Below are 18,837 nucleotides of genomic sequence, written 5' to 3' on the forward strand. Positions count from 1 at the left end.
CTCAGCTGAACTGTAAACCCATCAAATAGCTTATGTCATAGCTGATCACAGATGCTGCCCCATGGCAAATGCAGATTAATCAGAGTCTAAGATTGCAGCATCTTTGGCTGAATGGTTTAGCTGCATGTAAGCTGCAGCCTTTGAAGTGGATGGTGTTGTGTCTTCTCAGCAGCTACCTGAGAGTTACTATAATACTTACTGGCCAGTTGCCACTTTGTTCCTGAGCCTGAAATCCCTGCCTGGACCTGACTACTCTCTTGCCTTCCTCCTGACTGCTAACCCCTGCCTGGACCTGACTACTCTCTTGCCTTCCTCCTGACCACTGATCTCTGCCTGGAACTGACTACTCTCTTGCCCTCCTCCTGACTGCTGATCCCTGCCTGGACTTGACTACTCGCTTGCCTTTCTCCTGACTGCTGATCCCTGCCTGGACCTGACTACTCTCTTGCCTTAATACTGACTGCTGATCCCTGACTGGGACTGACTACTCTCTTACCTTTCTCCTGACTGCTGATCCCTGAATGGACTTAGCTACTTGCTTGCCTTTCTCCTGACTGCTGATCCCTGCCTGGACCTTACTACTCTCTTGCTTTCCTCCTGACTGCTGATCCCTGCCTGGAATTGACTACTCTCTTACCTTTCTCCTGACTACTGATCTCTGCCTTGACCTGACTACTCTCTTGTCTTCCTCCTGAATGCTGATCCCTGCCTGGACTTAACTAGTCGCTTCCCTTTCTCTTGACTTCTGATCTCTGCCTGGACTTGACTCTTCGCTTGCCTTTCTCCTGACTGCTGATCACTGCCTGAACCTGACTACTCTCTAGCCTTCTCTTGTTCACTGCTTGCCAAGATCTCTTTCTGCACCCAACTATTCTTTTTTTCCCCCAAAAAGCTTTATTTAGTAACTGTGCACATAAGAAAAGAGGATTACAACAGTTGGACCATTCCGATCAACATTCTCGGTGATCCAATAAAAATTAGCATAAAGGTTGAACATGAAACATAACATTGTGACAATGTATTTATATCAATCATAACATGAATCTTGGGGATAGGGGTAGGATACATTGAAGAAACATGAGCACACAATAAAAAAAAAAAATGTGAGTACTTTACTAGTCATATGCGATTAATACACAGAGATTATCCTTTTACTGAAGTCGTATTGATGTTGAGCGGATGAAGTAATATACTGAAAACTGTGATATGCACCCAACTATTCTGTGGTCTATCACATCATAGCCCTTTTGTCCCAGCAACCCCTTTGCTGGGGTGATCCTGAGGGCCATGACCTGGTGCAAGTTTCCAGCAAAGAAAACCAGGAAAGGTTTTCCTGTCCATCATTAGGAGCTCTGGTGAAGACCCACTAGTCTTGGGTGAGCCCTCAGAGGGCACCAAAAAAAGCATCTGGGAACTGCCCATGGCAAAATTGCAAATAAAAATAAAATACCATACAATGGGGAGAGGGTTTGTTTTTCTTTCAACCGGTTTTGAGGTTTTGAGGGTGACAATGGAAAAAAAAACACAAACCTTCTAAATTAGAGACTTGGGAGATGCCTAAAAATGTGAATGATGTTACAAGATAGTATGCTTTTTTCTTTACACATGCTTTAAGCAAGAAAAAATAAGTCACATGGCTTACCAGTTATATTGCAGTAGACACGCATAGGTCCAAGAGGCCCACTGCCATCGGTGTCAATGTAGTAGTAGTCGGATGGGTAACCCTTGTGCTTGTAGGCTTCACATGACTGTTCATACAGAGCTGGAGGAGGGAATAAGATAAGCACATTTACTAACATTGCTGCATGTATTTCCAACCTTTCCTCATAGTTACATAGTTACATAGTTAGTGAGGTTGAAAAAAGACATCAGTCCATCCAGTTCAACCTATGATGTGTGTTTGCTGTTAACCGTACATTGTATACCCCTGTATGTTGTACATTGTATACCCCTGTATGTTGTACATTGTATACCCCTGTATGTTGTACATTGTATACCCCTGTATGTTGTGGTCTTTAAGGTGCCCATCTAATAGTTTTTTGAAACTATCGATGCTCCCTGCTGATACGACTGCTTGTGGAAGAGAATTCCACATCCTTACTGCTCTGACAGTGAAGAACCCCCTGCGTATTTTAAGGTTAAACCGTCTTTCCTCTAGTTTTAGTGAGTGGCCACGTGTCTTATTGTATCTCCTTTCTCTGAATAGTTTGTTCCATATGCTAGGGTCGCCAGTACAGTATTTGTACATTGCTATCATATCCCCCCTCAATCGTCTCTTCTCCAGAGAGAATAGGTTCAGTGCTTGTAGTCTTTCCTCATAGCTGATGTCCTCCATTCCCCTAATTATTTTTGTTGCCCTTCTCTGGACTCTCTCCGGTTCCAGCACATCCTTCCTGAGGACCGGTGCCCAGAACTGGACAGAATACTCCAGATGTGGTCGGACCAGAGTCTTGTAGAGAGGGAGAATAATCTCTTTATTTCTGGAGTGAATCCCCTTTTTTATACATCCCAGTATTCTGTTGGCTTTGCTTGCAGCGGCTTGGCATTGCATGCCACTGCCAAGCCTTTTGTCTACCAGAAACCCCAGGTCCTTTTTCATCCTAGACTCACCCAGAGGTCTTGCTTGCTTTTACGCTGTCTTTTAAATAAAATCTCCTTAAGGTTAGCATTACACATCAGGCAAATAGTGCAACAAATATCATCATGGTGGGCGGTACAGATAACTTAATAAGGCCTCCTCTATAGTACTAGGAGATACAACATTGTCCTCTGATAACAGAAGGTATTTATATGTCTTCATTTTAAGCCAAAAACCAAAAACAAGGAGCTCAGTCCCCTCCTATGGCTGAGTGAGTGGAGTCATGAAAATCATTCCTTTTTGCCCCTTTTAGCCATCAGTGCATCCGGACCGGAACCTGCTGCTGTATAGCACATACATAGCTATAATTTAAAAAAAAAAAACAGTACTTTGCAAATCCACAAATGTTTTTACACAAAAAAATTCCAACTTTAGCTATATTTTTTGTCAAACAGTTCAAGAATTTAAAAAAAACAAACATTTTTTCTATTAAAACCAAAGATGGGATAGCATGGGGTTGATTTACCAAAGGCAAATAGACTGTGCAGTTGCTCCAGAGCTTAGTGAATGAGAAGAAGCTTTGTTGAATTCCACCATTCAGCCATGTGCAAGCAAAAATGCTGTTTTTTTAAATGTTCCTTACATGTGATTGGGTATTCTTTGCAAAGTGAAGTTTTACCTAATTTACTAAGCTCTGAAGCAACTGCCCTTGAAGAGTGTGGTTGAGTCTATTTGCCTTTAGTAAATAAGCCCCTATTCCCCCCACTGACACCAATGATGGGGCACTATTCCTCCCACTGACACCAATGATGGGGCACTATTCCTCCCACTGACACCAATGATGGGGCACTATTCCCCCCACTGACACCAATAATGGGACACTATTTTTTCCACTGATACCAATGATGGGGCACTATTCCTCCCACTGATACCAATGATGGGGCACTATTCCTCCCACTAGCACCAATATTATGGTACTATTCATTCCACTGATACCAATGATGGGCACTATTCCTCCCACTTCTACCAATGATGGGACACTATTCCTCCCACTTCTACCAATGATGGGGCACTATTCCTCCCACTTCTACCAATGATGGGACACTATTCCTCCCACTTCTACCAATGATGGGGCACTATTCCTCCCACTGACACCAATGATGGGACACTATTCCTCCCACTTCTACCAATGATGGGGCACTATTCCTCCCACTGATACCAATGATGGGGCACTATTCTTTCCACTGATACCAGTGATGGAGCACTATTCCTCCCACTAATACCACCGATAGGGTACTATTACTCGCACTGAAACCAATTATGATGCACTATTCTTCTAACAAATACCAATGATAAGGTATTATTCCTCCCACTAATACCTATAATGGGGCACTATTCCTCCCACTGACACCAATGATGGGGCACTTCTCCTCCCACTGATACCAATGATGGGGCACTATTCTTTCCACTGATACCAGTGATGGAGCACTATTCCTCCCACTAATACCACCGATAGGGTACTATTACTCGCACTGAAACCAATTATGATGCACTATTCTTCTAACAAATACCAATGATAAGGTATTATTCCTCCCACTAATACCTATGATGGGGCACTATTCCTCCCACTGACACCAATGATGGGGCACTATTCTTTCCACTGATATCAATGATGGGGCACTATTCTTCTCACTAATACCAATGATGGGGCACTATTCCTCCCACTGACACCAACGATGGGGCACTATTCCTCCCACTGACACCAATGATGGGGAACTATTCTTCTCACTAATACCAATGATAAGGTACTATTCCTCCCACTACTACCAATGATGAGGCACTATTCCTCCCACTTACACCAATGATGGGCACTATTCTTTCCACTGATACCAATGATGGGCACTATTCTTCTCACCAATGATAAGATACTATTCCTCCCACTAATACCTATGATGGGGCACTACTCCTCCCACTAATACTAATGAGGAGGCACTATACCTCCCACTTACACCAATTATGGAGCAATATTTCTCCCACTAACACCAATGATGAGGCACTATTCCTCCCACTGACACCAATGATGAGGCACTATTCCTCCCACTGGTAACAATAATGGGGCACTATTCCTCCCACTGACACCAATAATGGGACACTATTCCTCTCACTGACACCAATGATGGGGCACTATTCCTCCCACTTACACCAATGATGGGGCACTATTCCTCCCACTGACACCAATGATAAGGCACTGTTCCTTCCACTGACACCAATGATGGGGCACTATTCCTCCCACTGACACCAATGATGGGACACTATTCCTTCCACTGATAACAATGATGGGGCTTTGGCCACAGTCCATCCTTAAAGTCAGAATGTTAGTAAATTGGTGGCCCTTTGTTTAGAAAGTTTGGAGACTCCTGTCATAGACTGAAACTAATCAAAGTTATTTGCAGTATTACAGTGCACATTTTTGGAGTTCCCTCAAAAATCCTTTAATTAGTCCAACAATAATGACCCATACAGCAGTTACACAAAGGACAGTTCAGGCACAAAACTCAAGATGTGGAGGTGGGAGATGACTAGGCAGATGAACACTCCTGTAGTCAGAGTAATAAATGTCAGCCATTGTTGAACAAACACTTGAGAAAGTGCTGAACACCGTCAAGGACTCTGCAGCCTTTGTGCTGTGCTTTTAATGTAACACATTTTATGGGCTTTAGAGTAACAGCTAATTAATTATTCACCGATTTGACGAGCTGCCTGGAACTCAATTACACGATTTTTCCAAATAAACATTTTAGCCTGACACAATATCATCATTGTTCCAAAAATAAAACCACTTTGCTGTATTAGAAGCATTTCTATCAAATTCTTGAGAGTTATTTTAAATACAAATTTGTTTTTTATTACATTTTTATTACATTGTGCAGATTATTGAAACAAAACATTTAGGAAAGTTTAAAGCGGGATGCACACAATACAATTTTCTATAGATTTTAATCGGACGCTAAAATAATAGGGTTCATAAAGAAGCAAGGGACCCGGCCATTGTATAGGGCAGTGATGGTGAACTTTGGAACCCAGAGCTGGTACAAGGGGGGGGGCGGAAGGGGCGGAAGTAGTTTATGCGGATGCATTTAGTAGAGGAAGGAGGGCGCAGCGCAGCACAGGTAAAGTGTGTGTGACTACTAACCCACCGGGCGGGCAGGCGAGCAGCCGCTAATAGCTGTAACAAAGTGAGACCTTCACTTCCCTGTCGGGCGGGTATCTCCACTGACAGGGAAGTGAAGGGCTCACTTCGTTACAGGCAGCCATTAGCGGCTGCTGACCCGCCCGCCTGGTGTGTTAGTTCATACCAGGGGCGGACTGACCCATCTGACTGAGTGCCCCATGAGAGGCTCCTGGGGATGAAGTCAGTGCCGGATCAACGTCCGGCATTGTGCTTCACTCAGTGAAGATTCCTGTCAGGCTGCCTTCAGTTCTCCAAATTCACTGCCCGCCTCCTCTATCCCCGCCCGCCTCAAAGACCCTCTTGCTTGCTAGGACCGGCACTGCTCACGAGTACGGACACAGCTTGGTCTGCTTGGCATGGTACTACTCCCGGTTTTTAACATTGGCATCTATAGGAAATCTTGGTCAACTTGACATAGCACTGCTGCCGGTTTTTAACATTGGCGTCTATAGGAAATCTTGGTCAACTTGACATAGCACTGCTGCCGGTTTTTAACATTGGCGTCTATGGGAAATTTCAGTCAGCTTGACATGGCACTGCTCTCTGTCTAACATTGGCGTCTATGGGAAATCTTGGACAGCTTCGCATGGCACTGCTCCTTGTTTTTAACATTGGCATCTATGGGAAATATTGGTTTTGAAATGACACTGACTTTTTCTTTATACCCCGGGGGCGGGGCGCAGTTTGCCATTTCGCCCTGGGCACCAGATGACCTTGTCACGGCATTGTTGGCACCCCAGATGTTTTGGAACTACATTTTCCATGATGCTCAACTACAATGCAGAGTGCATGAGCATCATGGGTAATGTAGTTCCAAAATATCTGGGGTGCCAAGGTTTGTCATCACTGGTATAGGGGGTTGTGACTAAGTGTATAGCGAACGTAGAAAATGGTCCAGGTTCATTTACCGATTGCACTCCAGCCAAGGGACCATAGTCCAAGGCATATGGAATAGGTATCACTGAGAATAGCTGTGGGCTTTTCATATAAAACGGTGCCTATTTTTCTATGTTTCACATTCACAAAGCTCAGAGTTGGTTGTTTCCATGGTTTAGTGTTATAAAACTTGCAAAAGTCCTGCCAGGGCTTCCAGAAGTCCTGCTCTCAGTGTCAGGGAAAGCATGTCTGTGGTGCTGCTGGTATCTCTCGGCGCACACATATGCGCATGCGCAGCCTGGCAAATGCCTGGGCAGATGTGCATAATCGTGAGCAGAGGCACACGCGCATGCGCACTCACGCATCCATGCGTGCATCGGTCACTAATGGTGGTGACAAGTGAGCTTTTTAAACAGGCTTCAGTATGGGCTCATTGCTGTTTGGTCTGCAGCTTCTGTATGTTGTTCCGGATTCAGTATGACCTCTGATCTTGATCTGGCTTACCCTCTGACCTGTGTTTGTCTGCTACCTTCCCTGACCCTGGCTTGTCTATGGATTCTGCTCCTACCTGCTGCTTCTGCTTGATTGATCTCCTGCTGCTGACTTGGCTTGTTACCTGACAAATCTGCTGCCTGCCATCTATGCCTGATTCCAGTAAACTCCCATCTGGTTCCTGCTTCTAGCTGCTTACCCACAGTCTGCCTCCAGCAAAACATTGTGCCAGCTCATCTGCTACTAGCCTGCTCTGCTACCACTCCTACCTGCTGACTGCTGCCACACAGACTGCTGGACTGATTGCAGGCACTCATATCTTGCCGTACTCCTGTGGCTGCTGTCTAACTATCAGTGGCCCTCAAGTGGGAGCTGTACAAGAGGCATTCATCTACACATCAGGCTCACTGATCAGGTATGTGACACTCAGAATCCTTGTCAGGGCTTCCAGAATCCCTGGTAGGACATTTAGTGGTACTCGCAGAATCCTTGCCAGGACTTCCAATGGTGCTCACAGAATCCCTGCCAGGACATCTGATGATACTCACAGAAGACCTGCTAGGACTGTTAATGGTGTTCACTGTGAGAAACTCACTCAGGACAGGGGGTTTTGGAGGGGACTGCAGACTAGCCTCTTGTCTACTGACTATGGGCCCTGGCTTGTGAGGGAACACTGCTCTTTGTGGGGTGTATGCTTGGGTGACCCTTGGAGTAATGTTACTTTGGATTCAAGTCCACATCTCCCCAAGACACACAGACTCTGGGACTCTAGGCCTAGGATCCATGGTAAAGGCCTAGCTGCCTATTGCCAATAGAGGACTGCTCCACACAGTCGGACTCATTGCGGATGCTAATGTCATCAGCTCAACCACCTGTCTTCCACACATTATCGATTGTGCTGATTAACTCACCTATTGTCTACTGTGGGGATGTGCTTATACTTATAATAATGTGTATTGTACTTAATGAGCTCAATGATGGCAAGTTTGCTAGTTAATTAGCTCAAGTTAATTAAATAATTGTCATCTATTAGTTGCTAGTGGAAAAGTAGAATACTGTTTGTGTTGGTTGTTCCCTAGATATGTTAAATATGGTTCTGTACACAATTTCATCTGCATATGATAATGTAATCAGGCACCCGACCAGGTGGGGTTTATATTCGGTGTGAGTTTGTTCAATAAATGTTCCAGATCTTATACAAGCTATTCTTGGCTAGTTTTGTATGGGGGGCGGCTAGAATGTCTGATATCTGTGTGCAAGACTGAAGGTAGCGGTATTCTGACGGAAGCACACAAGCACATTGTGGGGTTGCGGTTCCATTACACTCACGGAATTCCTTTCAGGACCTCCAATGGAGCTCACAAAATCCCTGCTAGGACTTCCAATGGTGCTCATGGAATCCCTATCAGGACTTCCAATGGTGCCCATGGAATCCCTATCAGGACTTCCAAAGGTACTCACAGGACCCTTGCCAGAACTTCCAATGGTGGATACAGAATCCCTGACAAGACTTTCATGAGTGCTCAGAAAATCCCTGCCAGGAATTCCAATGGTGCTCACACAATCCCAGCCAGGACTTCCAATGGTACTCGGAGAATCCCTGCAGGACTTCCAATGGTACTCAAAAAATCCCTGCCAGGACTTCCAATTGTGCTCACAGAGACCCTGCCAGGACTTCCAATGGTACTCACAGAATCCTGCCAGAACTTTCCAATAAGTTATAATTAAGCATGTATATAAAAATCCACCAGGGTCTCTCAGATCCTTGGATGCTTCAAAGCCTCCTGTCCACAAGGAACTCTCCTACTGTAACTCCAGCAATATACGGGTTAAGGTCCCTATAAGACTCCATGCTGCCACTGACTCCCCTGGTCTGTATGCCGCTCCTGGATTGTGGCTGATCACTCCGGGCCACTTGACCACCAGGAGAGGGGCGAGGGCTCCTTCTGTACTGCCGCAGGTGGATAGGGGACACAGATGACAGTCCGACACTAGAGATGTATAGAACTGTTCGCCGGCGAACAGTTCCCGGCGAACTTAGCATGTTCGCGTTCGCCGCTGCCGGCGAACATATGCGATGTTCGGTCCGCCCCCCATAAGACATCATTGAGGCAAACTTTGACCCTGAACTTTACAGTCAGCAGACACATTTCCAGCCAATCAGCATACCTCCCTCCCACACCCTCCCACCTCCTATAAATAAGCAAGGGCAGCATCCATCTTAGATCATTCTGAAGCAGTGTGTGTTAGTGAGAGCAGGGAGAGAGCTGCTGCTGCTGCTGCTGCTGCTGTTAAGCTAGGGACAGTTGTTAGTCAGTGTTCCTGGTCTTGCAGTGTTCTTGGTCCACTACTGCTGTAATATCAGCACCCCAAAAAGCCCTTCTAAGGGCTGGTATTTGTGTTTTTTTTTTTTTTTTATATATATATATATATATATATATATATATACCTAGCGTCCCCAAAAGCCCTTTTAAGGGCTGGTAATTGAGTTGTTTCTTCTTATATATATATATATATATATATCTATATCTATCTAGTGTCCCCAAAAGCCCTTTTAAGGGCTGGTAATTGAGGATTTTTTTTATTTATATATATATACATATATATATATATATACAGTGTCCCCAAAAGCCTTTTTAAGGGCTGGTAAGGTAATAGAGTTTTTTCTTTATATATATATATCTATATATATCTATTGTACACTGCAGTTGCCTGCCCGCTGTGTGTGAGAGGCCACAGACCTACCACAGACTGTACTGTGTGCACACCACACTCATTTCGGGTGGCACAGGCACAGTACCTTGCATTTTAAAAAATATTTTTTTTTTCCTCTGTCATAATTGCAGTGAGTGCTGTGTCAGGTCCACAGAGTGCACTGTACCCACTGCAGTGCACTGCCCACCACTGATATATATACGGTGGCACAGCATCTTGTTGCAATAAATTGAAAAAAAATATATTTTTTATTATTGCAGTTGCCTGGGCTGCCAGTTACTGTCAGGTCCACAGAGTGTACTGTGCCCACTGCAGTGCCACTGTGTGCCCACCCACCACTGATATATAAGGTGGCACAGCAGCTTGCAAAGTAAAAAAATATATATATATTTTTTAATTGCAGTTGCCTGGGTGCCAGTGACTGCTGTCAGGTCCACAGAGAGTGTACTGTGCCACTGCCCACCCACCACTGATATATAAGGTGGCACAGCAGCTTGCAAAGTAAAAAAAAATATATATTTTTTTAAATTGCAGTTGCCTGGGTGCCAGTGACTGCTGTCAGGTCCACAGAGAGTGTACTGTGCCACTGCCCACCCACCACTGATATATATGCCTGCAAGAGAAAAAGCCAGCCGCAGAGAAGCCGTATTCCTGAAAATATAAGAAAAATGCTGTTTTTTAGGGGTTCTGGACATGCTACAGAGCTGAAACTTGACAGGTACACTTTTTAGACCCCCCAGACACTGAATACAAAAAATGACATGCCTGCCTAAAAAAATGCCCGCTAAATGCCTGCAAGAAAAAAAGCCAGCTGCAGAGAAGCCGTATTCCTGAAAATATAAGAAAAATGCTGTTTTTTAGGGGTTCTGGACATGCTACAGAGCTGAAACTTGACAGGTACACTTATTAGACCCCCCAGACACTAAATACAAAAAATGACATGCCTGCCTAAAAAAATGCCCGATAAATGCCTGCAAGAGAAAAAGCCAGCCGCAGAGAAGCCATATTCCTGAAAATATAAGACAAATGCTGTTTTTTAGGGGTTCTGGACATGCTACAGAGCTGAAACTTCACAGGTACACTTTTTAGACCCCCCAGACACTAAATACAAAAAATGACATGCCTGCCTAAAAAAATGCCCGCTAAATGCCTGCAAGAGAAAAAGCCAGCCGCAGAGAAGCCGTATTCCTGAAAATATAAGAAAAATGCTGTTTTTTAGGGGTTCTGGACATGCTACAGAGCTGAAACTTGACAGGTACACTTTTTAGACCCCCCAGACACTAAATACAAAAAATGACATGCCTGCCTAAAAAAATGCCCGATAAATGCCTGCAAGAGAAAAAGCCAGCCGCAGAGAAGCCATATTCCTGAAAATATAAGACAAATGCTGTTTTTTAGGGGTTCTGGACATGCTACAGAGCTGAAACTTGACAGGTACACTTTTTAGACCCCCCAGACACTAAATACAAAAAATGACATGCCTGCCTAAAAAAATGCCCAATAAATGCCTGCAAGAGAAAAAGCCAGCCGCAGAGAAGCCATATTCCTGAAAATATAAGACAAATGTTGTTTTTTAGGGGTTCTGGACATGCTACAGAGCTGAAACTTCACAGGTACACTTTTTAGACCCCCCAGATGCTAAATCCAAAGAAATTTTTTATTTTTATTTTTTTTTAATTTTTCCAATAATTGGCTCTCTATCAAAAAATTATAATTTTTAAGAACTTTTTTTTGCGTGATCCCTCTCCGGCATGCCACAGTCCAGGTGTTAGTCCCCTTGAAACAACTTTTCCATCACTATTGTGGCCAGAAAGAGTCCCTGTGTGTTTTAAAATTCGCCTGCCTATTGAAGTCTATGGCGGTTCGCCCGGTTCGCGAACATTTGCCGATGTTCGCGTTCGCCGTTCGCGAACGGCGAATTTTAGGTTCGCGACATCACTATCCGACACCCAGCTCAAATTCTCCACACACTCAGATCGCTGTTCACAGTACACAGAGTTCTGTGTTTTTGTAAACACAGACCTCTGTGTGTGATTGGCCACAGCTAATCGGCTAAAGTGGCTAAAGTCATGCTGTTAACAATCAAAGCATGGGTCGCAGATGCACGGGTGTTTGCATGCAACCAGGAAGCAAGCTGGCGACGTACCAGTATGTTGTCTGACATGTCTGTGCTGTTCACCTGTAACAACTACTTCTACTGTGGGCAGGAGGCAAGCAATTATAGTAGAACTATAGGCAAAACATTTTCCCTGTCATATTTTCTTTTTCGCCATCTGTGTCCCATTGCAGAGATTTCCCTTCACTTTCTGTCCCATAGCCAAACAGGAAGTGAGAGGAAATCCCTGTAAATTAGGGAATCCCTTGGGGACAGGGAAGTCCTTATTTCCTCAAAACGCGTTGGCTCGATGTACTTGTTTCTATTTTCAAAAACGCCTTCTAACACACCTTTCAACTTCCATATTATTGGACTCCGGGCACTTCTTTCTTCACCTACCTTTCTAATTCTATATTGGGGACCCCCCCAGGTCACCAGAACTAGTTTCCCCATTAGAGTTTCCCCTCTATTACTTTTCTGGGGAAAAATAGAGGGGCACATACAGCAATAAAAACCTAATGGGTGTTCTAATTCCTCTCCACTCTATCCAAGACTAAAAAAAAAAAAAAAAAAAAAAGTTTTGCCTTGTTATACTTTAACTACTTAAATACCGGGCATTGTTACCCCCTTCATCCAAAGACCAATTTTCAGCTTTCAGCGCCGTTGCACTTTGAATGACAATTGCCCGGTCAAAACTGTACCCATATGAATTTTTTTAATTTTGTTTTGAGACAGATAAAGCTTTCTTTTGGTGGTATTTTATCACCACTTTTTTTTTTTTTTTTTGCTAAACAAATTAAAAAAGACCGAAAAGTTTGAAAAATAAAAACATTTTCTTAGTTTCTGTTACAAAATTTTGTAAAAAAAGTAATTTTCTTCTTCACTCATGAGGCTGCACTGATAGGCAATGATAGGCTGCACTAATGAGGTGGCACTGATGAGGTGGCACTTATGGGCACTGATGAGGAGGCACTAATATGCAGCACTGGTGGGCACTGATATACAGCACTGATGGGCACTGATAGGCAGCACTGATGTGCAGCACTGATGGGCACTGATGAGGAGGCACTGACAGGCATCACCGATGGGCACTGAAAGGCAGCACTGATGGGCACTGATATGTGGCACTAATGAGGAGGCACTGACAGGCATCACTGGCAGGCACTGAAAGGCAACACTAATGGGCATTGACTGGCATCACTGATGGGCACTGATTGGCACCACTAGCACAGGTGGGCAACACTAGTTAGCACTTCCATGGTTCACTGATGGGACTGCACTGATAATCAAGCACTGAAGCACTGATTATCAGCTTAGACCCTCCCTGTCAGGAGAGCAGCTTATTGACTCTCCTCTACTCATGAGCTGTCAGTGTGAGTATAGGAATGCCGATAACCGGCACTACCTATTTACACTGTGATCATCTGTGATTGGACACAGCTAGTCACATGGAAAAGAGCCTATGTCATAGGCCAGTGATGGCGAACCTTGGCACCCCAGATGTTTTGGAACTATATTTCCCATGATGCTCCAATACACTGCAGAATGCATGAGCATTATGGGAAATGTAGGTTCAAAACATCTGGAGTGCCAAGGTTCGCCATCACTGTCATAGGCTGTTTACCGAGATCGGAGATGCGCACCACCAATCGTTGCCTGCTCCCGGGGGCGTGCACGAGCGGCTTGTTCTAAAGAATGTCCTATGACGGCAGGAAGGTGTTAAGTACTCCATATTCTTTATTCTTTTATTTAAAACTCTCCACAACCGACTCCTCATGTTAATGTACCAGGAAATGTAGGTCTGGTTGGGGTTTCCTCAAAACTGAAAACTATTTCTAGGGTTCCTCCATGGTAAAAAACAGAAGGTTGAGAAAGGTTGATGTAGGTGAAACATCACCAAAACCTCAGCAGACGCCAAACACGACCACAACATATTCTCACACATAATGAGCAGTTACTGTTTATTTGCTGGATGTAATTCTGTTCAGTGACGGACAATCTGTATGTTGTAGACTAGATGTCAAACATCAAGCGGATGCAAAATGACATAAGAAGGTCTGTAAGCCTGAAGGGTTTGTCAAGAAAGAGCGGGGGACAAAATCTTAACGCAACGACAGAAAGACTGCTAAGTGGCTGCAAGAAACATTTGGAGGTCGTGACCCCAGCCATAGGGCGTGTTAGTGAGTACAGACTGACAGGACAACCGCATTTCTGCAATTGCCACATTGGATGTTTTCCAGGCTGTTGAATCCAGTAAATGTTAACGTCACATTTTTAGAAACATAATTTTTTCGGCTTGTCCCCTGCAGATTTTTTTTTTGTGTGTTGTGTGCTCCTGGCATTGTCACCTTGTCACATGAGCCTGAACAAAAAGGTTGATGGAGATCAGCAGCACTAAGATGCAACAAAGGATACAAAGTATAAAAGAAAAAGTAAAAATAAGTGTAGCACCCTCTAGTGTGCTACTAGTGTGGGAGTAGGCAAACTATATCCTGATATAATCACAAGTCTGGCGCTAAAGGACCAGGACATGTAATCCCTTCATGGTAGTGTGTACTGGTATCATGCTGGGGATCATAAAGCAGCTGTGTTGGAGTTCTGCTGAAAAACAGACTGTATCAGAACCGTGCTTGTGGGCTTCCATCAGAACACCACTTCCTTAAGTCTTGAACAGAGATATCAGATATTCTAGCCGCCCCCCCCCATACAAAACTAGCCGAGAATAGCTTGTATAAGATCTGGAACATTTATTGAACAAACACACACCGAATATATACCCCACCAGGTCAGGTGCCTGATTACATTATCATATGCAGGAACAACCAACACAAACAGTATTCTACTTTCCCACTAGCAGCTAATAGATGACAGTGATTTAAAAAAATAGTTACATAGTTAGTCAGGTTGAAAAAAGACACAAGTCCATCCAGTTCAACCATAAAAAAAAAAAAAAAAAAAAATTGAAAACCCTACCATACAATCCCATATACACAATTCTATACCCGCTGTTGATCCAGAGGAAGGCAAAAATAAACCCCAGCAAAGCATGATTTAATTTGCTACAGCAGGGGAAATAAATTCCTTCCTGATCCCCTGAGAGGCAATTGGATATTCCCTGGATCAACTTTACTTAAACAAAAAAAAAAATTGTAGTACCCATTTATATTATGTACACCTAGGAAAGAATCCAGGCCTTTTTTAAAGCAATCTAGTGAGCTGGCCAGAACCACCTCTGGAGGGAGTCTATTCCACATTTTCACAGCTCTTATGGTGAAGAAACCTTTCCGTATTTGGAGACAAAATCTGTTTTCCTCTAGACGTAAAGAGTGCCCCCTTGTCCTCTGTGATGACCTTAAAGTAAACAACTCAAACCCAAGTTCACTATATGGACCCCTTATGTATTTATACATGTTGATCATATCCCCCCTTAATCTCCTCTTCTCAAGAGAGAATAAATTCAGTTCCTCTAATCTTTTCTCATAGCTGAGGTTCTCCATGCCTCTTATCAGTTTGGTTGCCCTTCTCTGCACTTTCTCCAGTTCCCAAGTATATCCTTTTTAAGAACTGGTGCCCAAAACTGAACTGCATATTCCAGATGAGGTCTTACTAATGATTTGTACAGGGGTAAAATTATATATCTCTCTCTCTGGAGTCCATGCCTCTGTTAATACAAGAAAGGATTTAATTAACTTGAGCTGATTAACTAGCAGACTTGCCGTCATTGAGCTCATGAAGTACAATACACATTATTATAAGTGTAAACACATCCCCACAGTAGACAATTGGTAAGTTATTCAGCACAATCAACAATGTGTGGAAGACAGGTGGTTAAGCTGATGACATTAGCATCTGCCATGAGTCTGACTGTGCGGAGCAGTCTCCTATTGGCAATAGGCAGCTAGGCCTTTAACGTGGATCCTAGGCCTAGAGTCCCAGAGTCTGTGTGTCTTGGGGAGATGTGGATTTGAATCCAAAGTAACATTACCCCCCAACATACACCCCACAAAGAGCAGTGTTCCCTTACAAGCCAGGGCCCATGGTCAGTAGGCAAGAGGCCAGCCTGCAGTCCCCTCCAAGCCCCTGTGCTGAGTGAGTTTGTCACACAGACCAAAGACAGACACAAAAAAAATAAACCACAAAAAGAGCTAAATGGAATCTCTAGTAGAAATTGTGAGTAACCACTGTGAACTGTGAGACTGATATTCTGCAAAAGGTACAGGGATTGGACTGCTGAGAACTGGGGTAATAGGGTATATTCTCTGATGATTCCCCTTTCTGATTGTTTGGGGCATCCAGAAAAAAAACCTTGTCCAGAGAAGAAAGGGTGAGCGCTACCATCAGTCCTATGTCATGCCAACATGTAAAGCATCCTCAGACCATTCATGTGTGGGGTTTCTTCTCAGCCAAGGGAGTGGACTCACTCCCAATTTAGCCTAAGAACACAGCCATTAACCACTTTACCACCGGAGGATTTTGCTGTCTTACGTCTGGGCCACTTTTTGCGATTTGGCACTGTGCGACTTTAACTGACAATTGCGCGATCATGCAATGCCGTACCCAAACTAAATGTACGTCCTTTTTTTCCCACAAACAGAGATTTCTTTTGGTGGTATTTGATCACCTGTGCAATTTTTACTTTTTGCGCTATAAACAAAAAAAGAGCGACAATTTTGAAAAAATAACAATATTTTTCACATTTTTTTATATGAAATCCCCCCCCCCCCCCCAAAAAAAAAAAAAATGTAAAAATCAATTTTTTTTATCATTTTAGGCCAATTTGTATTCTGCTACATATTTTTGGTAAAAAAAATCACAATAAGCGTATTTTGATTGGTTTTCGCAAAAGTTATTGCGTTTACTAACTAAGGGAAAGATTTCTGTCGTTTTTTGTGTTTTTTTTTTTTACGAGTAATGGCGGCGATCTGCGATTTTTTTGCGGGACTGCGACATTGCGGCGGACAGTTCGGACCCTTGACTGACATTTTTGACACTTTTGGGCGTACCAGTGACATTACTACAGTAATCAGTGCTATACATATGCACTGTTACTGTAAAAATGACACTGGCAGGGAAGGGGTTAATTTTTATTGGTGATCAAGGCGTTAATGTATGCCTGGTGCTTACTAACGTGTGTGCTGAACCCTGCAATCTGACCCTGCCTGTCACTTAGGAGATCCGCCCGCTTTGTTTTCACAAGCAGGCGGATCTCCACACTCGATTCCCCGATGATCAAGGAAGAGCGGCGGTGATCACCGCCGCTCCTCCCCTGGCCCGACTCCCGCTGTGACTGAATACAGTGGGAGCGAGCCTCCGGCGGCGCGAGCGCGCCGCCGAGTGAGGGGAATGTCTGGTGACGTAGGTCTACGTCGCCAGACGTTATCGAGCCACTTTGCCGCAGTACAGCTCCAGTGAGCAGCGGTAAAGTGGTTAATAAAGAATGGTACAAAAACATTCTCCGAGAGCAACTTCTCCCAATCATCCAAGGACAGTTTGGTGAGGAACAATGCCTTTTCCAGGATGATGGAGCCTATTACCATAAGGCAAAGGTGATAACTAAGTGGCTTGGGGAACAAAACATTGATATGTCCATGACCAGAAAACTACCCAGACCTTAAACCCATTGAGAACTTGTGGTCAATCCTCAAGAGGCGGGTGAACCAATTGATATCCCTCAGTTATTGGTGTAACCTACTCTACACTCTTAATGACACCGCATATTTAACCACTTGCCAAATGCCGCACGACTATTTACGTCGGCAGTCAGCCCCTCACAGGCAAAGTGACATAGATCTACGTCGCTAGCCTGTGAGGGTCTAGGGAGCGAGTGCGCGCCCCCGGAGGCGCGCTCCCGCGTGGTCACGGACCCCCCCGCGCGTGTGACCGGCGGACCCGATGTCCGCCGGTCACTCTGCGATCGTCGCTGCAGTGGGAGAAAGTCAGGCGGCAAGTGTAAACAAGCCGCCTGTCATTCTCCCCTGTGTAGAAACAGTGATCACACAGTTGTACTATGTAGGACCGTTGATCACTGTTTCTACAGCTCAGGCCACAGCCAATCACAGTTAGAATCACGCCCCTAGGGACACACACAGCCCCTCCCTCTCAAATAAAGTTAACCCCTTCACTACCAGTGTCATTTTGCAGTAACAGTGCATATGTATAGCACTGATTACTGCAGTAATGTCACTGGTAACCCCAAAAGTGTCAAAAATGTCAGTCAAGGGTCCGATCTGTCCGCCGCAATGTCGCAGTCCCGCAAAAACAAATCGCAGATCGCCGCCATTACGCATTTAAAAAAAAAACAACAAAAATGACAAAAATCTTCCCCTTTGTTAGTAAACGCAATAACTTTTGCGCAAACCAATCAAAATACGCTTTTTGCGATTTTTTTTTACCAAACATAGGTAGCATAAAACAAATTGATTTTTACATTTTTTTGGGGGGAATTTCATATAAAAAAATGTGAAAAATATTGCTATTTTTGCAAAATTGACGCTCTTTTTTTGTTTATAGCGCATGATCAAAAAATCGCACAGGTGATCAAATACCACCAAAAGAAAGCTCTGTTTGTGGGAAAAAAAGGACGTCAAATTTGTTTAGGTACAGCGTCACACGACTGCGCAATTGTCCGTTAAAGTCACGCAGTGCTGAATTGCAAAATAGGCCCTGGTCAGGAAGGGGGTAAAATCTTCCGGGGCTTAAGTGGTTAAAATTCAGCCAATTCATAAGTTTCAGTGGAGGGGTTTTCTCTTCCTGGCACACGATGTTCCCAATTTGGCTGCACGGGGAAGACGGAACCCCACACTAGACAGCTAGCCTTATATTTGTATGAGATCTCGTCACTATAATGCT

At 44.1% G+C, this 18,837-nt stretch overlaps 1 protein-coding gene across 1 annotated transcript in view; it reads right to left on the reverse strand.

The window, feature by feature from the left end:
• The window catches only part of LOC309557562 (contactin-associated protein-like 5), a 691,665-nt gene that overhangs the window by 308,574 nt on the left and 364,254 nt on the right, over positions 1 to 18,837 (reverse strand). Inside the window, exon 12 of the mRNA XM_082260344.1 lies at positions 1,643 to 1,762. Coding sequence (XP_082116470.1) covers positions 1,643 to 1,762 — 120 coding nt within the window. The remainder of the gene's footprint in view (positions 1 to 1,642; positions 1,763 to 18,837) is intronic.

This window comes from Pelophylax lessonae, assembly GCF_965119305.1.
Source record: "Pelophylax lessonae genome assembly, chromosome: 6".
NCBI lineage: Eukaryota > Metazoa > Chordata > Amphibia > Anura > Ranidae > Pelophylax > Pelophylax lessonae.